This window comes from Miniopterus natalensis, chromosome 7 (assembly GCF_054644295.1).
Source record: "Miniopterus natalensis isolate mMinNat1 chromosome 7, mMinNat1.hap1, whole genome shotgun sequence".
Taxonomy (NCBI): Eukaryota; Metazoa; Chordata; class Mammalia; order Chiroptera; family Miniopteridae; genus Miniopterus; species Miniopterus natalensis.
This window is the reverse complement of record NC_142087.1, coordinates 9,519,102-9,543,090: the sequence shown is the minus strand read 5'-3', so window position 1 is coordinate 9,543,090 and position 23,989 is coordinate 9,519,102. Positions and strand designations below refer to the sequence as shown.

General features: G+C 40.8%; 1 protein-coding gene across 2 annotated transcripts in view; it reads left to right on the top strand.

Moving 5' to 3' along the window:
- The first annotated feature begins 1,160 nt into the window (after positions 1-1,160).
- The window catches only part of DHX35 (DEAH-box helicase 35), a 60,779-nt gene continuing 37,950 nt past the window's right edge, over positions 1,161-23,989 (top strand). Inside the window, exons 1-8 of one of the 2 annotated variants that reach the window (XM_016219368.2) lie at positions 1,161-1,242; positions 7,600-7,733; positions 9,398-9,490; positions 10,591-10,668; positions 16,703-16,807; positions 19,207-19,268; positions 20,101-20,170; positions 22,283-22,342. In XM_016219368.2, the coding sequence (XP_016074854.2) occupies positions 1,203-1,242; positions 7,600-7,733; positions 9,398-9,490; positions 10,591-10,668; positions 16,703-16,807; positions 19,207-19,268; positions 20,101-20,170; positions 22,283-22,342 (642 nt within the window). In that variant the 5' untranslated portion in view covers positions 1,161-1,202. The remainder of the gene's footprint in view (positions 1,243-7,599; positions 7,734-9,397; positions 9,491-10,590; positions 10,669-16,702; positions 16,808-19,206; positions 19,269-20,100; positions 20,171-22,282; positions 22,343-23,989) is intronic. The other variant, XM_016219369.2, reaches the window with a different exon arrangement.

The following is a 23,989-nucleotide window of genomic DNA, read 5'->3' as shown; positions in this document are numbered from 1 at the left end:
GGCACTTTACACGCTATCTCATTTAATACAACCTTTTTAAATATTAGATGACAGGGAGAAGCTAGGAAATGGCAAAGTTAGGATTCCAAGTCATGCCTACTTTGTTTCCAACCCTTCATCTTTCTAGACTATGTCATTTCTCTGAAAAAGTGCGGAATTTTCTTCACAGCTCTAAAAATGCCTAGGTTCTGAAGCCTCTCACTTCTTTCTAACTAGTCGCCTACCCATAAAATAGTTCCTCTACTTGGGCTCATTAGCTCTCCTTTGGATTGGTGAAAGCTTTCTCAAGCTTGCTGAGTAAAAGAGTCACCTGCGGGGCTTGTTAAAATGCAGGTTCCCAGGCCGCTGCCTGGAGGTTCTGGCTCCGGGATGGAGCGGGGACTGGCACCTGCGTTTCTCAAGAGCATCTGGGTCGGGTGAGCAGTCACATGGCGGGAAGCGCTGGGTGCGCGTCCACCCCACTCACCTACCCGCTTCTAAGCCTCTTCTTCCAAACCGTTTCCATCCCCGTTTCCAGCACCACTCTCAAGGCCCCTGAAGACTTCCTTCTAGGCCGGGTGCCATTGTTTCGCTTCCTGCTAGTAATAAACACCACCGTTTACCGGGCACTTCATTTCCTATTCACTTTGGCCTCCACCTTGAGCAGAAGCCCCCCGAAAGCAGGGGTTGAAAACCGCAGTCCCGCGCGCCCGGGAAACGCGGAACCAGCACACACACAGGGTGGTTTTGTCCTTCCACCTGAAACTACGGCGGAGAGCGACAGACACACAGGAAGCTGCTGGGAGGCAGCTCGCGACATAATCGGTACTTAGCAGCTAATTTACGATGCCCTGCCTCCGTGCCCACTCCGTGCCGGCCGCGCTTCCCACAGCTCGCCCTTCCGAGGCGGGCGGCCGCCCGGGCCACGCCGCGCTCCCGTTACCGCCACCGGTGCCGCGCAACCCCAGCGGAAGACGGAGAAGCGCGCCCAGCCCTGCGCCGCAGCGGAGCGGGTCACGTGGGCCTGGGGGCGGGGCCAGACTGCTCCCGGGGGTCAAAATGTAGGTCACGTGGCGCACAGGGGGCGGTTGCCTCGGGGGGCGTGGCCGTTACTCAGTGGCGCCTGGGAGCCCAGGACTCCTCGCGGGCCACGCCCCTGGCCCGGCTCGCGCGCGACGGAGGCGTGGAGGGGTGGAGCCCTCCTGGTCACCTTTCACCCCAGCATGGCTGCGCCCGTGGGGCCCGTGAAGTTCTGGCGACCGGGTAAGGCTCTTAGTGGAATGCGGGGCGGACGCGGCGGCCTGACTGGCCTTGGCCCGGCGGCCGGCGGCCGGGGCCTGCGGACCAGCTCGCAGGCCTGACCTCGGCGGGCTGGCCACCGCCGCCTCCGTGCTGGTCTGCTCTGTGGCTGGCGCCCGCAGGGGTCTCGAGGGATTCGGGGCTCCGCTCCCAGCCCGGGCAGAGATTCTCTGTGTGACCTTGTTGGCGCCTCTCAGCCTCGTTTGCCTCACTCCCGATGCCTGCCTTGCGCAACCCGCGAGATGGGGAAACGCTGAAGCGCCCACGCGTGTCCTGTTATCGCCCCGGGGCTGCTCTGCAGCCGGGCAGGCGGTGCCGCTCGGGTTTAGGCGCTCAAGCCGTGGTCCGACTGCGCGGGTTCGGATTTTCCGCTCTGCCCGTAGGAGCCGAGTGCCTTTGGGCAAGTCACTTAACCCTCCCGAGCCGTAGCCTTTCCGTCTGTGCAACGGGCAGAGTTATAACGTTTATCCTGCGGGCAAATAATGAGCGGTGCGTTGTCTGGCATAGAGTAAGTGCTCATAAAAAGAGGAAGTGTCTCATTTTGTTTTAGGGTCATTCTTGTCCACTCTGACTGTCTACTAGAGTGAACTCCTGCACATTGGCGGCCACGCACTTCCCCTCTTGCAGGCTAACACGAATCTCAGCCCCCACATGCTTTGCTTGCTTTGTTTTAATTTTCCCCATCAGGATTTTACTGAATGCATACACATGAGACCCTGCTAGATGCATTACTTCCTCCCATTCCATCAGTTTCTCGTGGAAAAACAGAAGTTTCATTTTCCCACCGCTTGCACCTCTGCAGGCCTGGATGTGCAAACTATATTGCAGCAAAAATGAAATGAGACAGAGAAGGTAATACAAGGAAAGCCTTTAAAGGGTATTTTAGAGTGGGTCCCTGAAATTCTGACCATGCATATAAGTGATGTGGGAGATAAACCCATGCAAGGGATATGTTAATTCTTTTTTAAAGTCTGTAGTTTGTCACTTAACATTTTTATGATTCAGCATTTCAAGTCATCAGCCAGTTATCCATCCTGAGTTTTATTTGCAGCCAAAACCAATCTCCCATTAGGCAATGAGATGCTCTTTATTTATTCAAGCCGCTAATAATAGGTCAAAGTGTTAAGTACAGTAAAGTCCTGAATGAACTGTTGAAAATCAGACCAGGATATTATTTTAGTTATAAAACATGAGCTTACTCTCAGAGTTTTATTCCATTATTTAGTTTATTCATTGAGGACACCAGATCTTGTGGTCAGGAGACATCTAGAAGACCAGGGCTCTGCTTTGCTCTCAAGGCTTATTCTCTCTTAATTATACTATGAAGTTGGATACCCTTTAGAAGAGATTTTAAAACGAGGCGGAAAAAGGTAGTGGTTAGGAAACTGGGCTCTTGAGTTAGGCAGTATAGCCCATCCTACCATTTACTAACTTGGTGACTTGGCAAAGTCACTGAAGTGCTGCAAGTCTCAGTTACTCATCTGTAAATTGGGCATAACACCTACCCAAGGATTGTTTTGAAGATTAAATGACAGTACATGTAAAACTGTTAGCACTAGGCACATATTAACCGTTATAATTATATGGAAGTATAGAGGAGAGGGAAAGACTGAGTGCGTGGATGAGAAATACTTCATAAAGACAGTGATATTTCTGAGGTGGACACTGAAGCATAAATAAGGTTTTGTTCCATGGAGAGGTAGGGGAATGGAGCTCTAAGCAAAGAGTGCAACATGAACAAAGGCAAAGTGGGATGCATGCCCCAAGAATGTCCAAAACAAAATAATTGAGTAGTGTGATAGTGTTAAGTGGTAGGGTATACAGGGTGGGGCAAAAGAAGCTTTACAGTTTTAAGTGTGCAAAACACTGAGTTTATTCTTGTGTTATTATCTATTGTATTATTTTCCATATGAACTGTAAAGCTACTTTTGCCCCACCCTGTATTTTGGGGTATAGCAGAAGATGAAGCTGGAAAGATAGGGGCCTCATTGTGAGAGCTCTCATGGCAAGTTAAAGAATTTGGACTTCAGTGCTTTTAAGCAAGGGAGGACATGATCAGGTTTATTTTAGCAACATTACTGTGTCAACACTGTGCAGAATGGTTGGGGGAGGAAATCAGAGTCAGGGGCACCCTTAAGAGAAGGTACTACTAAAATTGAGGAGGGATATTAAAAGCCTTAATTTTGGCCTGGGAGCAGAGAGGAGGAGTGACAATAAGAGACCTTATTGGAGACATTTTAGAGGCAGATATAGGAGAAGGTAAAGTCAGTCATGACTCGTTTCTGGATTAGGTGACTAGGTAAGTGGTTCTCAAATTTTGCTGTGTAGTTGAATCACTTGGGAAGCTCTTAAATATCTTGCTGTTCTGTCATACCCCTTGGCAATAAATCAGAAGTCAGGAGGGCTAGGAACCAAGTATCGGTATTTTTTAAAGATTTCACAGCTGATTCCAGCATGTACCAAAGTGTAGGAACCACTATTCTTGGTAAACTGTTGTCATTAACTGAGGTGGGAATGGATTTAGAACATAGTGTACTTATGGGGCCCTACTTTGTGCTAGTCACGTTTACTTGCATCATCTGGTATCACTCTCATTTTCCAGATTAAGAAACTGAAGTTCAAGGTATGAAAGTAGGATGTGGGAAATAACACGTGAGGGTCAAGAAAGTGGTTAAGGCTAGATATAAGGCTAAGATGTTGGAATCATGAATATATCCTGTAGGCTGGGAGTCGTAAGCTCAGGTAGCTACAAGCAGCTTTCAGACAGTCTAAATAAGTGAAGCTGTCGGGTGGAATAATAGGGAGTGGTGGGAACTATGGCAAACTAGAATGTGCATACACGGCTAGATACACACCTGAGCGTGCATAGGCTACCTAAAGCAGGAAGCTGTATTTGGTTCTACCTAATGGGTGTAATACGGGCTCAGAGTTACCAGATTGTTTTTTAAGCCTAATATCCAGATTTCAGTGGGAAACTTTTACATGTTTTAAATGAACTATTTCAAACATTTTAACCAAGTCATGTTTGGGGACCTTGAGGAACTGGTTTGTGATCTCTGCCTTAATGTCTTTGTATGAGCTGTTTAAGATTTCTGTAGAAAAGCTTGAGTAGCACAAGTGGATCAGAAGGGCCTGGCCATTTTTCTTCATTCATTCCGTAGATACTTAATGCCTGACAAAAACTGAATTAGCAACAATTTTGGAGATTTTTTTGACCTGACCTATAGTGAAGAATATATTGTGCTTGGCTACACACACACACACACACACACACACACACACACACACACACACACACACACACACACACACACACACACACACAGCTACACACACACACACACACAGCTACACACACACACACACACACACACAGCTACACACACACACACAGCTACACACACACACACACACAGCTACACACACACACACACAGCTACACACACACACACACACACAGCTACACACACACACACACACACACACACACACACTCTCTCTCTCTCTCTCTCTCTCTCTCTCTCTCTCTCTTTCTGGGACACACTCTGATACTTTCTATTCTATTTCTAGTTCATTATTTAAAAATAATGATCCACTACATTAATTTTATAACCCACTAATGGGTCACCACTCAAACTGAAAGACTGTGTGAGAGGAAATGTTGAGTTGGGGGGTGGGGATGATGCTGTTTTCAGCCTTTTTTTATAGGTGGAGAAATGAAGGCATTTGTGGTTTGCAAGAATTACTAACTTGGTACTCCCATAAGCATAGAGAATGTTCCCAAGGGAAAAACAAGCATAGTCAGCCAGAATGGGCCGTGGGATGTACATAAGGGGAAGAAGTCCTGGTTTGGCTGAATGAAGCCTTTTGTAAGGAGCAGACGTGCTTGATATTGATGGGCAGCAGCTGTTCTTGTAAAAGATCTCATAACAATATTATAGTGAGGTGGATCAGGAGGGGTGGGGTAGTGAAGGAGACACCTGGGTGATTAAACCCTGGTGAGGGAAGAACAGACCTTGCGGGAGCAGTGCTAAAATGTTCTAGACATGCTGTAAAGGTTTAAAACGTGTTTCGAAAAGGAGGGAATGCAGGGCATAAACAGAGTTGATGAGGATGAGGTATTCTTCGCAATAGTTTTCTTGGGTAAAGGTTTCAAGAAATTATTAAGATACAGCAATGATAATATTGTGTATAACAAGGGAAAAAAGGAAACCCTTCTTTGAGTGCAGGCTGTGTTCCACGTCCTATTCTGTCTTTTATCCTGTTGAAAGAAAGGTCAACAGTTTGGCAAAAACAATACAGCAGTGTTGGGTTGCAGCCTCTTGGGGAGCTTTTTGGGTGAAATCTGAAACCAGCCCCCAGAGCATAGGGCAGGGAGAGACCAAAGAGAAAGGCTTGCCTTGTTCCATATTGGTAGGTGGCAGGTTAATAAGCAAGGGAATTTACACATGAGGCACTCACCCACCAAATCTTAAAACTTTATTATATAGACATCTTAACTGGGGTCAGTCGCATACACAGGGGGCCTTAACTAGGTTTATTCATGTGCACAGTCCATATAGTCTCATCCCACATTTCTATCTTAAGGCTGAGTCCTTGGGCGGCTTTTAGGCCCGGGAAAGCTAATGGAGCGCACATTCCAAAACGGAAGTGGGTGAGGAGCCCCTGAGTGCCTGGGTCCAACTTCTGGGTCAAGCTGGCAGTCTTGTTTTCTTGATCTTCCCCAATAAGCAGTGCCTGACTTTTGGCAGCCTTGGACCCCTGGAACACAACTATCTTCCTAGAGATGAGCGGAAAAGGAATCAGAGATCCCTGGCACTGATTCTAAATTTAGCTCTAAGGGGGTCTACGGATCTCCAGCATTTCGTGTTCTGATAAATTATATTCTGGTGTATTTTTCAGGAGAAGGAGTTCATAGCCTTTTATTAGATTATTGAAGGGATCTGGGACCCCCCAAAATGTAAATCTAAATCACTGAGCTAAATATTCATGTCATAAAGGCCCTGTATTTTCATATACCATCACAGATTCTGAGTTCAGAAGACCTCTGAGATAATTATTTTGGGTAATTACCCCTGTAGCATCCCCAGACGTAGACTGTGCTGCATGTGTTATTGATTCACAGAGGCACTATGCCCCAGGGCTGAACAGCTCTAACTTTTAGAAATATCTCCCAGTATCTTCCTTATGTTGAGTTGAATTCTGATCCCTGTGTCATTTCCTTATTACTCTTCTGTCCTACAGCTACACAAACAAATTGGCATGAAAAGTTATGGAAGAAGAAAAAAAGTTATGGAAGCCATCATGAAAGTGCTCCTCCAAAGGCATTTTCCTTTTCAGGCTAAAAGTCCAGGAACAGTTTCTCATGATAGGATATGGCTTCCCTGTTCCTCACCATCCTGAGCACCAGGTTGTCATTGCTCTTACCAAGAAGCTGTTGTGGAATAGGTGGTTTAATCTGCTAAGCACAGTGGCTTTTTAAAACAGCACTTCCCACCAACTGCTCCAATTCTGTGATCAAATGGAGTCTGCCATTTATTGTGTCCCACTCCACTGACCTTGGTTGATTGGATCGGGCTGGGCACTGGACCTAAGCCCGCAGAAAAAGAGCCTCCCCTACGAATTCATGCACTAAGTTATGTCCTGTCAGGAGGAAGAACAGAAGTAGCAAGTAAGCGGCACGAGGGTAGGGCCTGCCTCCGCAGTGTTCATGCTGTACCCCTGCACTTCCAGCTCTGCTGGGTGAGTGAGTGAGTGAGTGGTGAAGGAGCTGTGAGCCTGAGCTCTGGCACTGTCGGCAGCAGTGATTTCAGCTCCTGTAGAGAAGCCACCCTAAGAGACCAAGAGGAACTTGTTGAGAGGGGCAGAGATGAGAGGAGGAGAAAGCCCAGGCAGAGTTGAGTCCCTGGTTCTTGTTGTCCCTGAACTTTGCTTCCTGCAGTGAAAGGACTCATCCTTTGCCTCAGCTAATTCCCATTGGGTTGCTGTCACTTTTATTAAGTGTTGGGTAATAATACCAACATAGAGGCCAGAATTAAAAACATTGTCTTCTGTAATGTACAGTTGTGTGCGGCCAATTTGGAGCCCACTGGGAGTGTATCTCCTTTGTTCTTGAAACTGCAAATGAGGCTTACAGAGAATGTTTTTGTATTTTTATAGGTACTTTTCTGGATGCTTTCCTGAAATTAAAGTTTAATATCACTTAGTAGTTTGAGATCAAATGCATTGCTTCTGTTGTATCGCTTCATCTTTGAATTTGTACCTTTTGCACATTTTTCTGTTCACTGTATCATAGAATCTGAAAAAAATTTTCTGTTACAGGTACAGAGGGACCAGGTGTCAGTATCTCTGAAGAGAGACAAAGTTTAGCTGAAAACTCTGCAACAACCGTTGTTTACAATCCTTATGCAGCGCTTTCCATAGAGCAGCAGAGGCAGAAGCTGCCAGTGTTCAAGGTACATTGGATAAGTATGTTCAGTCTGTCCACCTGAAGCCGTCTGCAAGATCTTTATACTTGGCACTGAAGCGCATAGTGTCCTCTTAGTCTTAATGATTCTTTAGAACACAAAGAGCTCAGAGATACCCTCATTTAAAGGGATTATTTTTTCAAAATATGTGTGTTAGTTAATCTTATAAATCTTCAAAGTCCTTAAGATTTTTTCTCAGATCTTTCATATTGAAAACTGGGAGAAATGGAATGATGTTCTTTTTTCTCCCCTTCTCCCCTTTGCTTTCAATTGTGCACAAGTTCACACATACAGAAAAATAGAGGAAATAGCACAGTGAACTTCTATCCATCCAGCTTCAACAGATTACCAACATATGAACAATTTTGGCTTTCTTTTTAAAGGTATATTTCTTTACACAAGATTAACTGGGACTATGAGGTGGTTTCTGTTGAAGAGGTTAACTCCCTTTGAGATAGTGACAGGATTTTGGTGTGTTTATTTACCATGTGTACATTCCAGACAGTTGATTTCATTAGTTTCATGAAATGGATGCAACTCTTGTTATCTCACAAGAGACCAAAGTGTAAACTAGAATTCAGAATGTTTGTTTACAGTGAGCCATAGTTCTTCAGGACAGATGGACCCAGGCCATGGACATACTTTCTCCATGTTGCCAAGTCTACATGGGAAGCCAAATTGTAATCAGGAAGTGAGCTCAGAGCCAAAGGCTATTTAGATATAGTTGAAAGATATTTTTTTCATATAGCTCCTTATGAAGAGTCATGGACTGTCCCTGCCTCACATGATGCCTCTGCAATGGCCTGAGTAGGTGTGGCCACCATCACCCCTGGCTCTCTCTCCTTCTCCTGGACAGTGCTGGGTGAAAGCTGCCATGTTCTATACTTAGGGAGTTCCGTTGTCTCGACTGCTCATAATTCTTTTATTATGTTCTTTTTAGAAATGGATATAAAATGGCAGCCTTCTTAATTTAGCCAAGGGGCTTTCTTTAGAGTTTTGCATGGTCCCAAACATTTATTTCCCTTTGTGATTAGAAATGGGTACACCTTTTTCATAACTTTAAGAATCATTTGAACTCCCTTTTCTTTGAACTGTTAGTTCATGTTCTTTACCCATTTTCTATTGTCTTTAGTCTATTTCTGTATGAAATAGACTATTTCCTCAGTTGGTTGTGGCCCCAAACATTTTAGTCACTCACATACTGACAGCCTCTGGGTTTCTGTCTCAGGCGATTAACTCCATCCGTTCTGTGTGAATGTATGAGCTTACGAGATTCAGTGTTGCTTCCTCACTACTGAGGGACATAATTTATGTGGTGAGAAAGTGTCTAGACTACAGAGTTCAGACCCAGGCTTCATCATTTGTGTGCTGTGTGACCTTCCTTCACCATCTGAGTTTCTGTTTTCTCTGTAATATGGGACTAATGTGTGTGCATTGTGTATTTGATAATAACTTTTTATACTCAGTTGGAATTGTATCAGCTTATACTGATACTAGCAGGACCTAATAGAGTTGGAAATACATTTTGATAGTTCTTTTAAAAATTTACTTTCCTTTGGCAAACAGCTCATTTCATAATGTTTAAATGTCTTTGTTTAGGTCTTTCAAGAAAACATGTGGCTCTTTATAATGTATGGTTCTATTTTTTTCAGCTTAGGAATCATATATTATACTTGATAGAAAACTATCAGACAGTGGTGATTGTTGGAGAAACAGGATGTGGGAAAAGCACTCAGATTCCACAAGTGAGTATGCATTTAAATTTGTCTTTGCACTTTGATTTGATTGGAAGGGTTTTGTAATAAGAACTCTACTATCATTTGCATTTTTACGATCTTCTCTCAGAGAGGAAGAAGAATTCAACCCTTGACATTTTTTTATTAAACGTAAAATTTCTTTGATTAGTACTGAAGTAACAGTCTTTGATTTATTATAATTCCAAAATAATAATTGAATAGCCATATCTGAAGGAACAGTGGGGACTGAATCACAGAGGTGTAATACATAGTTTTTGTCCTCAAATAATTATAGTTGAAGAAGAGGGGTAAAATGAATGTTGCTATAGTTTTAAATAAAAATTTACTATTACAGAATTCCAGAGGGACACAGGAGAAAGGGCAATGTTAAATTACCGAGCAATTATCGGTTAGAGAATAATAATTATTAATAATAAAAGCTAGTAATAAGTATTATAATAAGTGCTACATAAAATAATCACTTTAAACAATCTATTTAATACTTTTATCTGTTCTGGATTTTAAAAATGCATATAATCAAATAAATACATAATAAATAAGTATGTATAGCAAGTAAGTACATAAATAAATCAGATAAATGCATATAATCAAATTTTATGTATATTATAATCTCATGGCATATATACATGTATGTAGAATCCATTTTTATTTAATCTAAAACATTTATATGATTGATATTTACATTGAGCTGTCTCTGTGTATACTTTAAAAACCTGTGTTTTGCAGATTTAGCTCTGTTCTTTTTTCCCCCTCCCCACTTAGCACTGTTCTGAGTGACTCCTGGATAAGACTTTATTTCTTGAAGCAGCCGTAGTACATGGAAATTTTGTAAGACTGGGGAGTCAGAATGTTGCATTCTGCCTTGGTTGTTCTGATTATTAGTTCTGAAGTGAACTTAAACAAATTACCTAACATTTCCAAGTCTCAGAACCCTCATTTGCAAAATAATTTCCACAATATCTGTTGGGACAAGAACCATCTGTTATTTCTTTTCTCAGTGCTTTTTACACAGTACAGAGTGACGCTGGGGGAGATTGTTTCTGGAGAAGTGGTGTCAGATGTATACTTAGATGTGATTTTATTTGTAGTACCTTGCAGAAGCTGGCTGGACAGCTGAAGGAAGAGTTGTAGGAGTGACCCAGCCTCGAAGAGTGGCTGCTGTTACAGTGAGTTTCTGTTTTTCCTTTTCTTTTGTATTGCAAATACTCCATTTGTGTCTTCTATTTCAGTGACTTATTTTTCTTGTTTCCTAAAAGCTCCAAATGAAAATGATTTACTCCTTAAGAATTTAATTCTTCAGTTAAAAAGAACCATGACCTGATTATTTTTATAGAATTGACCCCTATACATTATGAATTTAAAAAAAAAATATTTTTTATTGATTTTTAGAGAGCAAGGAAGGGAGAGGGAGAGAGAGAAACGTCAGTGTGAGAGCGAAGCATTGATCAGCTGCCTCCTGCATGTCCCCTACAGGGGACTGAGCCTGCAACCTGGGCATGTGCCCTGACTGGGAATTGAACCAGCAACCTTTTGGTGCGTGGGATGATGCCCAACCAACTAAGCTACACAGACCAGGGCACGTTATGAATTTTTTAAGTAGTAGTAAAGTACAGAGGAAGTTAGACAAAAAAACAAAAAAAACCCCAAAATCTCACTGTCCAGCAAAAACATTGTGAACATTTGTGAACATTATTCCAAGCTTCTCTGTTATGTTCACATAAAGATGAATGGTTGGCTGGATGGATAGAAAGAATTTTATAAAAATGGGATCATAGCCTGGCCGGGCGTGGCTCAGCGATTGAGCGTCGACCTAGGATCCAGGCGATTGGGGTTCGATTCCCGGTCAGGGCACATGCCCGGGTTGCAGGCTTGATCAGTGACTCTCTCATCATTGATGTTTCTGTCTCTCTCTCTCCCTCTCCTTTCCTCTCTCTGAAATCAATAAAGATATATTAAAAAAATAAAAAATAAAAAAAAAATGGGATCATAGCCATATAGTTGCTTTTGTTGAATTTAATAGAAGAGGAAACTGAGGTGAAATAGGAGTAGTTATACTGAACTTTGGATCAATATTTGTTCACCACAAGAGAATTTGTTAAATCTTGAAAACAAAAAAGATTAGAAAAAGCTTTAGGATGTTACTTATTTTTGAAACTATGTGATTGGTAGTTTCCTGTTAAAAGAGTAAAGCACACTTATTCTTTCCATCTTTTCCCCCTCTATTTGTTATAGATGCAGTGCTATAATTTTTATTTTAAGATTTATAAAAATATATTCTTTTATGTAATCATAACTACCACAGGTGTTTAATTCTAGCTTAGTTCTAATGTTCATCACTAAGTATTTCCATTGTTTTGCCAACCTTGAGTTGCACATTTTGCTTTATTTTGTGATTGGCTAAATTTTATATGCCTGAGAATGTTTGATTATGTTCTTTGCTCATATAAAATTCTTGATTCCTCTCTTTTTCCCTGGGAGAGTTGCCAACATTGCTGTCTTGCCTTTGGCATTGAGGATCACTATGCAGAAGTCTAAGGTCCTGCGAGGTTTTTACCCTCTACTTTCTGGCTTACTGTTTTCTGCTTGAATGCTTTTAAGATTGTATTTGCACCAGGATATGTCTTGATGCTGATTGCTGTCTCATTTTTTCTTAAATATGGAAGAACTTTATATCTTCAGGTTCAAATCTCTATATCAAGCTGATTTTCTTCTATTATATCTTGGCATATTTTTCTGTTCCACTTATTTTATTCTCTTTTTCTAAGAGTATCAATTAAGTGTATATTAGATCTCCTTTGTCTGTTTTTAGTATTTATTCCCATCTCTGGAATCATGTACTCTTTTCTACTTTGTTTTGTGAGATTTCTTTAAGTCTGTCCACAGCTTTCATGATTGTTTTTAGTCAAATTTGTTATAGTTTGGCTCCTTTATATTTCTACCAAGGTCTCATAATTATTTCTTTGAATGTGTTTTTTCCTTAATAGATAAGTGAATATTTAAAATGGGAGAAAATATCATAATACGTTATAATTTTTAAAAGCAGATAATGCCACAAACATTTAAAAATTGAGAAGAATAATATAGTGTTTTATATTAATTAACTCCCTGACACATTTCTGTAAATTTTCTTTTTCATGTAGTTTTTGGCTGCTTTTCCATTGATAACCTTTTCACATGACGATGATTTTCTATTATTTTCCTACAGGGAGAGTAAAGCAATATTTTAGTGCGACTCCAGCATGGTTGATTCAGATTTGCTTTTTATTGTTGACACTGTGTTCTTTTAATTTTGTAACTGGCTATTTTTATAGCATTGTATAAATTTTGGGGATTGTTCTCAAATTTGGGGAAAGCCTTTCCAGCATCTTTCATGTCTTCAGACTTGCTTCTGGTCTGTATATTTGAGACCTTGTTTCTCTTTGACTCTTTTCTGACTTTGCATCTGTTCCTTAGGCTGTTTTTAGCTTAAGTTTGTGATTTCTTTGAAACTGGATTTCTTTGGCTGAAATCTACTTATTTATTTACTTTTTTTGGTAATACTTTTTCTTTTGGTAATTGATTTCAGAGAAAGGAAGGGAGGAGGAGAGAGAGAGAGAGAAACATCAATGATGAGAGAGTCATTGATCGGCTGCCTCCTGCACGCTCCCTACTGGGGATTGAGCCTGCAACCCAGGCATGTGCCCTGACCACGAATCGAACCTGTAGCCTCCTGGTGCCTGGGACGATGCTCAACCAGCTGATCCACACTGGCCAGGCTTGTGTTAGTACTTCCAGTGGCTGCAGAATTGTGAGCTACTGATCTCTGTTCTGAACAGCCTCTCGCCAAATCTCTTATCCACCTTTGCTGGGGCATGAGGGTGATGATTTGGAGGTACACTCCTTAATGATTGAAAAGGTCTGTAATGGATCAAGATAAAATTGTCTGGGCTCTCTGATTTTGGATTTGCTGCTTGCTTCTGATTGCCTGCCTTCTCCCTCAACTCCTCTGCCTTGTGATTCTTTGTTGTCATAGTGGGTCCCCCACTGAGACATTTCCTGTCTTCAGGGCATGAACTCACTGCTGCTGTCTTCCTAATACAAGGATTGCCAACCCTGCCTTTTAGGGTGCTAACACTTACATTAAGGGAGCCAGCAGCCTGCTCTGGTTGTGAGGAGGCTGGGGCAACTCTTCTAGATTCAGACCTCACAGTATTTGACAGCTTTCCTTCCTAATTGTTTGGGCTTCTGGTTGCTTCCTTCTTTCATTGAAGATGGAGGTTTTGGCTGATAATATGTTTTATTTCTTTCATTGTTATAAGTCAACTCTGGGAAAGGACCATCTTTACCTGGACAAGAAATTAATTCTATTTCCTTGAGTTATTTTTGCTGTGTACTGAGTTATAGTTATTGTGTTAATATCTTTCCCCAAAGTTCATTTTCTAATTGTCTTAAAGTTAGAAATTATTAATAAACACTTTCCAAGTCTTATGTGTGAGTAAAAATGGAGATAATAATTTGGAAACTATTTAACCTTTTATGTCACAAGAGATGATTCAGTTACTTAAATTTTTCCTATTTGTGGTTTAGAATCCCAGCTCTTAATCAGTTTGCATTTTAGCTCCAAATTTGTAGCCATGGATAATTTCCATGAAACTGCATGCTTTCTCTGTCAAGGACCGAATGTATAAATTAACCATGTAATATTAATAGAGCTGTCAGGTTTGAAATGCTACATCTCTAAAGTACTTTGTGTGCAGACTGAAATCTGAAAACAATCTCAGAGCCTAGAGCAGATTGCATAAGCAGTTGCTTGATCTCTGTGAGAGGCAGTTACTACTGAATATGTTCATTGGACTCAGATGGTCTGGGTCTGGCTTCAAGGCCAGGCCCTGCCTTGAGCTGTGATTCTGAACAAGCTCTAAGCCTATCTTATTTCACTTTCTCTTTTTGTAAAAAGGAGGGTATCTTGCCCACCTCATGGGCTGTGTGCTGTGAATCTTTAATGAGACACAATTTGTGAAAACTTGGAGTACAGTACTTGTAGGTAGTAGGTAGGTGTTCAGTGATTGGTTTTTCTTTTTACCTCCCTTTCCCTATATTTGTTTGTTTTTGTCGAAAGAATAATATTTATCCTGTCCAATTGATAAAGTTATTGGGAGTAGAACTTAACAGAGGTAAAAATCTATTAAAAAGCCAATAGATGATGATCTTTCAAATATTAAGTGGTGTGGTAACAAATAAACTTTTTAAAAAGAATCTGAGGCCCAGGTGGGGTAGCTCAGTGGGTTAGAGCATTGTCCTGATATGCCAAGGTTATGGGTTCAGTCTCCGGTCAGGGTACATATAGGAATCAGCCAATGAATGCATAAATAAGTGGGACAACAAATCAATGTTTCTCTCTCTTTCTCTCTCTCTTTTTCTCTCTCTCCCTTTCTTTTTCTCTCTCTCTCCCTTTCTCCCTCTCTCTCTCAAATCAATAACAAAAAAGAGTTTGAAAATAAAATATATACTTTTAAAAGCAAATACATATAAATAGTGAAATGATAGGACTAAATAGTTTTGGCTTCTCCCTTATAGGCCCATAAAATGATTACATTTTTTTGAAGAGGGTTGGTTCATTTTTGTTCATTCTTATAAGCTTATTTCCCCCATCAACTCCTAGTATTTCTATGCACTGATTCTCCATTTGTGCCATTTTCTGAGATTTATTGTCTAATGATCCATAGGGTTGAAATTGAAATAATAACAAAACTGCCTTGGTGAAATACTGGTTATCGGGATATATAACCTGCAGAGGTAGGGCCATGTGGGATGAATTTCTGGTTTCATAAGATGTTTTGAAAGTCTGTGTGGTATGCACCAGCTGCCGGGTGGTTGACTGTTTCGCCTACCAGATCTGTCATTTCAAGTTGCTGGGCAGAGTCGCTTCTGATCCTCGTCTCTGAGGTTCTAAACACTGATGGCCAGATAACTCCTGATGTGTTTGGCTTGGGGAGCTGCGTGCTGGGACACTGGGCTCCTGAGTCTGAGGCTGCTGTGGCGCAATGGCTGTAGCAGTAAACTCTGCTTCAGGACACCTGTGCCTGCCCATGTTTCAAACCCAGGACTCAGGGACTCCGTGGGCAAGTGGCCTACATTGGGTGGGTGTGCCCAGGTCCCAGGGAACCTCTATAATATTGCTTCCCTTTGGTTCTTTTCAGTTAAGTAATTTATATCATGAATGTTACACTATTTTATTTTAAACTAAATTATAAGCATTATTGCTCTTCCACTTTTATATTTGTTCATTAATTCAGCTGTTTTCTATTAATAAGTTAATAACCTTTGACTGTCCTTGGGGAGGTAGGAGATCTTGCTGTTGGATTCTTTTTGGGGGTTTCTCACGCTCACCTTTTATTTGTCATATATTGGTGGGTGAAAAATCTACCAATAATTATGGTCTTTATAATATATTATGTACTTTGTTTTCTAGTTTTACTTTATTATGTTAACTTGGATCCTTGGCTAATCTTCTCATCGGCTCATCTTCCCTTTTCTAATTTTTAATCTACATTCTTGTCTTTATTTCCTCTTTTAATGGTTTTGGTAGCTGGACACTATTGCACATTGTTGTAGATTATCTTGCTCTGGAAACATTTTTCTTCTGCTCCAAAGAGAAAATGAGTTTGGCCCAGTATTGGATTTGATTATCCCTCTTCCCCTGCCTTCACGGTCCAGTGGAAGGTGCTTTATTTCAAGGCATGAAGACATGAAAATTTGTGCCCAGTTGGTGTATGAAAGAATCAGGAAGGCTTTAGGAACAGAGTGAATCTTGTCATTTCTTCTGTTTCCCTTTTTGCATTGGCCACCAGGAAATTTATAGCTGAATTTATAGCTCAACTTAAATACCTTTGGCATATCTGTGTTTTTAGGTTTTTCTCACTGTCCTTGATCTTTTGAATTTCATCTGTCATTTCTTTGAACCTGATCTATAATATGCAATTATGTTTTTATTGCTTATGTTCTTATAATTTGCCTCAAGGTAACTATGAGGTGATATATATAGAGTTAATGAATCACAAAGGTTATCACACTTGTTCTCTAATAACCTGCCCTTTTTCTTTTTCATTTTCCAGTGTTCACATACTAGTGAAAAATAAGTTGCCTTTGGATGTTCCATAGTGTGTGCTCTGTGCAGTAATTTCTATGTCTCTATTTTCAGCATGATCTTTCTTCCCAAAGGTTGCAGGGAGAGTAGCTGATGAGAGGGGTGCAGTGCTGGGCCATGAGGTGGGCTACTGCATCCGCTTTGATGACTGCACTGACCCGCTGGCTACGAGAATTAAGGTGAGGCGTTCAAGCTGCTTTCCTGTTGTAAATAAGGTAGATGATTGTTTGGGGGAATTAAAAACATGCTGCATTACTGCTGACAGGACACCGATACCATGGCCCTCAGGGAATTTAGTCCACTGGAAAGTACAGAGCCTTGAATCTTAGCCTTGAAGGGACCTTGAAAGGAAGGTTAAGCCCTTGGTTCCACAGATGAAGAGGTGAGGACCTGGGAGGTTGAATAATTTCCCTAATGTTATGTGCCTGTCAGTGATAGAACCAGGAATCAAGGCTGTGCTTTCTTATGTATGTTTTATTGTTTTCCACCCATCCACGTAGCTGTCTAAATACAGAAACTTGCTTATTAAAAGGCTTAAAAACAGGGACAAGGTAGTATAAATTGATAACGTGTAGAATTTTGTTTTACTAGTTAGACTTTCTAATTTTTACATGAAAATGGATTTTACATGGGTGTTCTTTGACCTACATGCTAATATTAAAATAATTAGTATCAATAGTAATTAACATACAATCAACTCAACAGAGTATCTTCTGGGTATCACTCTGCTGTAATCAAAGTCTAATCAAATATTACTCTAAAACCATGAATGAAAATGCTCTGATGAAATGAAAATTGGTTACTAGAATCTTAGTTAACGTCTCAATTTGCAACAAAGGAAAATTGGAAATAATCAGATGAGCTAAATAAACTAGTGATTTGTAAAAAATATGGACCTTGTTTTCCAGATTTCTGTATTTTGTTACCTTTACATTTGTTTTACTAGGTAAAGGGAATATTCTTCTGTACCATTAAATATATTTAGCTAATTTTTAGATAAATTTCAGTGGATTATATAACCAAATTATTGTTTTTAAATCTTTCATGAAAAGCTTTTTTTTCCATTTGGTCGTAATTTCAAGGCACTCATTTCTTAACTGGTAGCCTGTCATTAGTGGCAGAGTCTTAGTTTCACTCCAGTGTGTCTATGTGGCAGCTGGTACCAGTTCCAAGAAAAAAATTATGGGAATGCATCCTGCTCTTATAAACAAAAAGCAAAAACACGAAGAAACAGCATGTGAGGGAGATGTTGAGCCTTGTCAAAGTGCTGAACTGTTTTTGGGTGAAAGTAACAATATCTCATTCTTGTTGCATATTTCTAAAACATTTTATAAGCATTCATTAATCCTAAATGATAATAGCCGACTTTCTTTTTTTTTAAAAAATATATCTTTATTGATTTCAGAGAGAGGAAGGGAGAGGGAGGGAGAGAGATAGAAACGTCAGTGATGAGAGAGTCATTGATCAGCTGCCTCCTGCATGCCCTCAACTGGGGACTGAGCCCGTAACCCGGGCATGTGCCCGGACAGGGAATTGAACCCTGATCTCCTGGATCCTAGGCCGACACTCAGCCACTGAGCCACGCCCAGCCGGGCAATAGCTGACTTTCTTGAATGCTGTCTATGTACTGGGTCCTGTGCTAAACACTTTACATGTGCTGTCTCACTTAATTCTCACAGTAACCCTCTGAGGTAGATACTTTTTTATTATTTCCATTTTACAAATGAGGAATCAGGCTCAGAGAGGGTAAGTAACTTGCCCAAGGTTCACATAGCTAGTGAGAGGTAGAGCTAAGATCTGAACTCCCAGCAGCCTGACACCATAGCTCACACTCTTAAGTACAGTCCTTTTCTGCCTCCCTAAAATAATATCCGGTGAAGTTGAGGTTAATCACCTCAAGAGCTGCAAGTCCATAGTTTTGGGGATATTTTATTTATTTATTAAATTTATCTGAATTTTTGAAAGTATTACAGATGTCCCCTTTTGGGGGGACATTTTAAAGAGTTATCTTAGCCCGGCCCGGCATGGCTCAGCAGTTGAGCGTCGACCTAGGATCCAGGCGATCAGGGTTCGATTCCCGGTCAGGGCACATGCCCAGGTTGTGGGCTCGATCAATGAATCTCTCATCATTGATGTTTCTATCTCTCTCTCTCCCTTTCCTTTCCTCTCTCTGGAATCAATAAAGATATATTTAAAAAAAAATAAAAATAAAGAGTTATACTCATGGCATTCCCTTGGACAGACACAGGTTTGTCTTCACTGCCTGCTCAGCAGTACCAGTGGTGCAGGCCCAGAGGAAGTGAGGCTCTGCTGATGTATAGCTAATAAATGCAGGTGGTATTCAGCTAAAAGAATTCTGGATCCCAGCTGGAGATCTCATGTTTGAAGTCTTGTTTGTGAGCAGTTCCATCGCTTGATAACTAAAATGTTGGGCATTTCCTCATTGTTTTTTATGGGAATTGTCTTGTACACTTGCTGGTAAAGAGATTGTTTAGTCAAACTTGAACTTTTTAGAAAAAATCATTAATATACAGTATAAAAGAAATACTTTAAAAATTTTTGTGTTTTTGTTTTTTAGTTTCTGACTGATGGAATGTTGGTGAGGGAAATGATGGTGGATCCTTTGTTAACAAAATATAGGTAAATGTTTTTTTCCTGTGATAACTATCCTAAAGTTTCAAATGTACAGTCCACAGGTAGATTGAAAAGCAGTTGTGTTAGCAGCTGAGGTTCAGGTCCGTGTTTAGCTGTCCTTACCTTGGCTGTTTAGAACCTTGATGTTTTTCTCAGAATTTACAGACAGTCAGAAAAGGGCAGCTTAAAATACCTGATGTTATTTGAACAGTCTGTGGACTTCTCCTTTTTATCTTGCCTCTGTTATATCCCAGGATTGCAGAGTCTCAGCACAAAACTTGGGAGAGTTTTGTTGCATGTAATGCTCAGACTCCAAAATAATTACACTTTGATCTCCGTTCTTGCGTGTCTTTGTTTATCACTCAAGGCATTACAATTGTCCTCTCCAGGCTTTTGTATTTTCGGAAAGGATGTCACATTTGACTCCCTGGTACACATGCAACACAGCCATGATCACGTGCCTCTTGGTGTTATTTTCTGCACCTTAGCAGTCTTTAAGTGGTTGGCCTTGTTCCAGTTCTTATGTGCTCTGTGGGGTTATATGTTATATTATAACTTACAATCAGGTATTAGATCTCATTGGAATCCAGTGTGAGTGGTAAAACTCTTTGAAGATAAGCAATAGAGACACCATTTTCTTCACCAGGAAATGTTGATGTCACCGTTTTTATTAGCTTAAGAGTTACCTCCTTGTCAGAGAGGAGTTACTGGCTTTATTTTGATACAAGGTGGTTGCATGGGGGCTGAATACCCAGACGTCCCTTCGATGACCTGGATGGGGCCATGCGGGGGTGGGGGTTGTCCAGATGCTCACAGAGCTCTTCCTTCTGGTTCTCAGCGCCATCATGCTGGATGAGGCCCATGAGAGGACTTTGTACACAGACATTGCCATTGGCTTGCTGAAAAAGGTATGACTTCGCTGTCAGACTTCTGTTTTTATGTTTTTGTTTTGTTTTGGTGCCTGATTAGGAAAATAGTTGTAGCAATTTGGAAAATGCAACAAAATATGAAGGAAAAAACTTTAAATCATCATCCGTAATCCTAGTCCTACCCATTCAGAGAAAATCACTGGTGGAATGTTATGTTTTCTTCTCTTTTTTCTGTGTTCATTTGTGTGCGTACACCTGTTTTGGCATAATAGGGATTGGATTGTATGTGCTGATTTGTATTTTGCGTATTTTTCTTAACGTTACATCAAGACCAGTTTTGTGTCATTAAGTATTCTTTAAAGATGTTATTTTTAATGGTCATATAACCACATCTCTACCATAAAGTATTTGATTTTCCTCCTACTGTTAGGCATTTATATGCTTCCAAATTTGAAGTATTTTAAATGTCACAGTGAGCACCCTTGTAATTAAATCTGTTGCATTTCTGTTTCTTTTAATTTTTTTAAACTTTTTTGTTATAGAAAGTTTCAAATATTCCCCAGAATAAAGAGAAGGTTTAATGACCCCCATGTGCCCATCATCTGGCTTCAGTAATTATAACTCGTGGTCAGTCTTGTTTCAGCCTTACCTCTATCCTCTTCCCCTTCCTGATTGTTTTTTCTCATATTTTCTGATTGTTTTCTTTGGATAGATTCCCTGTCACAGGATTCTAGAAAGAGGTGGTAGAACAGAGTGATTAAGAGCTTCGACCTGGGTCAGACTGCCTGTGTTCACATTCTGACTGCCGAGCTTACTCATCCCTAAAATGGGCATAATAGAAGTGTCTGTATGTGCGCTGGTACACTTTCCTATGTGTTATGTGGTAGCCGCTAACCACTTTAGATTTAAATTGGCTAAAATAGAATAAAATAAAAAATTCAGTGCCTCAGTCACACTGGCTATATTTCAAGGGCTCCGTAGCCACATGTGCTGAGTGGTTACTGCTTGGGATAGAACCTCTCCATACTGAGGAGAGTTCTCATCCGCAGAGCTGCTCTATATCATAATTTGTTGTGAGGCTTAACTAGACAGTGTAAAATTCTTAGGATGGCACCTGGCCCAGGGTCACAAATAGACTGTGAGTTACCTTTGAGCAAGTTAGAAAAAGATGCCCCCACTGGGAGGATGTCCCCTAGGTGAGGGGAGGGGCAGGGTGGGGTGGATTTCAGATGCCCCGGCCTCCTTAGGCAGGCATCTTTGTGCGGTGCGCACACTGCACAGCCATACTCAGGGACCCTGGGATAGTACAGAACTCAGTATTAGCTGCTATTGTTATTTTCATTATTATTTTATTCCTTGGCCAAAGATTTAGACTTTTTGATATTTATGAGAGCTTATCCTATATTACCTTCTTAGGAACAATATGATGAGGTTTGTTTCACTGAATGTTTGCCAACACTAAATATTAGCCTTAAAAAATATATTCTTGCTAATGTGGTAGGTGAAAAAAGAACCTCATTGTTATTATATATGTTTGCTGTAGTTTATTTTAGCATTTCTCCTATGCCTGTTGATCATCCATTTTTTCTGATAACTGTTAATATCTTTTACCCACATTTATGTCTTGGTGTCACTGTTTATTATTTTTTTGCTTTTGAAGTACTTTTTTATACTTTGTATACAGGGCAAAAGTAGGTTTATAGTTGTTCATATGGAAAATAATACAGTAATTAATAAATAATACAAAAATAAACTTCTATGTTTTTTGTACTCACAACTATAAACTTACTTTTGCCTGACCCTGTATACATAGATTCTGACTATCCAGGGACCCAGATGTCAGGAAAAATGGTTTTACTTTCAGGAGATTCACATTCAAGTCTTGAAGCTCCTTTATACTTTCTATACAATTTTTTTAGCTCTTTATTTTGGAAAATTTTATACATTTATATAGTTGGAAAGAATAGAATGATGATAAACTCTATTTTAACCTGTGATTTTAATAATTATCAGTTTGTGGTCAGTCTTGTTTAATCTGTAAGCTCCTCCTTACCCCAAAAAATACACACACTAAATTATTATGAATTTCAGATATCAAATTTCATCCATAAATTTTATGGTTATCATTGTTTCATGATGCCTCTTTTTTAGATTCAGAAAAAGCGAGGGGATCTTCGATTGATTGTGGCTTCAGCCACTCTGGATGCAGAGGTAAGAACATTTCCCTTCTCTCCCCTGTCCTCCTGTAAACACTGGAATCGTTGGCCATGTCTGTGGAAAGTTACCTCTAGCAAGAGCTTATCTTTGGCAGAATGGCCTACCTCCCTTATGGGGCCATCTGATGACCTAGATTCCAGAGGATCAGAGGATACTCCTTTGCAGCCTGTGGGTGGAAATCAACCTGTAATTAATTGAGTTCATAATACCTACTTGTCTTGTTTCTCTGCATACTGTTTCTCCTCTCATAGGCAGCTTTTTATTTTTTAAGAACAAGGCTATCTTTTTGCATTTATTTATGACTATAGCATTTACATTTAGAATTTTTGTACAATTGAAGTTTTTCCTGTACATATAATTTTCATATTATAATTTTTTATGGCTAAATTTATGTTATTATTCTCTCGTAATAACTAATATTTTAGTTCAAACAGAAGTTCACCTCAACAAATAATTTTGACCACTTGTCATATATATAAGATAAATAGGTGTTTACAGTTTGCTAAGACAGCCAAGGAGGGAGTTCCTAACTCCAGTTGGCTTGAGGGTGTCCAGAAGCTTTCCCAGAGGAGGGACATCCAGTTAGATTTGAAAGATGCACAGAAGTTTGTCAGATGGGCAGGGATGGGGAAGGGCATCCTGAGTGTCACAGAGCACAGGGTGTGAAACCATGTGTGCATGTGGCTGAGAGTCAAATGTAAGGTGGGAGTCTTACCCATAGGGCCCGGCACCAGGTGATCTGCCTCTGACTTCCACTTTTTCTGGTGTTCCTTATACTCCAGCCCCACTGGTCCCCTTGCTGCTCCTTGGAAGAACCCAAGCATGCTTCTGCTCTGGGAGGGTCCCTCTTTCTAGACCATTCTTCCCTCAGATGTTCTCAGGGCTCTATCCTCATTTCATTCCAGTCTTGATCAGGTATTACCTTCTCAGAGAGGCCTTTCTTGACCACTCTGTCTACAGTAGTGCCCCTGTTGCTGTCCATCTTCTCACTCTGCTTATTTTTTTATGCTTAGCACTTACCACTACCTAACGTTATGTGCATATCCAAGTGCCTGTTTATTGTGTGTCTTCCATCGTTTACTGTGGGTCTCCCATTATGAAAAGTAAGCTCCCTGAAGACTGGGACTTTGTCTTCAACAGTGACTGGCATAAAGTAGGCACTGTGGGTTGAATGAATTTCGATTGAATAGGAGATTAAAATGGAAAGGTTGGTAGGGGTCAGATGACGGAAGGCCTTACAAGCCAACCAAAGGAGGAACTCCGTCTAGCACCTGGTCGGGAGCCTTGGGAGAGGGTGAGGTATGTGACTTGATCATATTTGGTTCTAGAAAGATCACTTTGGTGCTGTGTAGAAGAGATGAGAGATATGGAAATAGCAGTCAAGAGGCCAGTTTTATAATCCAGTTGAGATATGAAAAGGGTCTGGCTCCTGGCTCCTGGTCTTGCTGTGGCTTCAGGACCCAGACTGCTTGCAGGCCTTCTCATAGGCCATAGGAGTCTGAGGTCTTGCATCTGCCCATGGTATTCTGCGTCCGAGCTCCTTGGTTGCCCTCTTTAATGAATTCTCATGCCCTTCAGCCATGATACCTGCTGGAATGCTATTTCGAAGACTCTACCTGACTTCTCCTGTTCCCTTCTCCA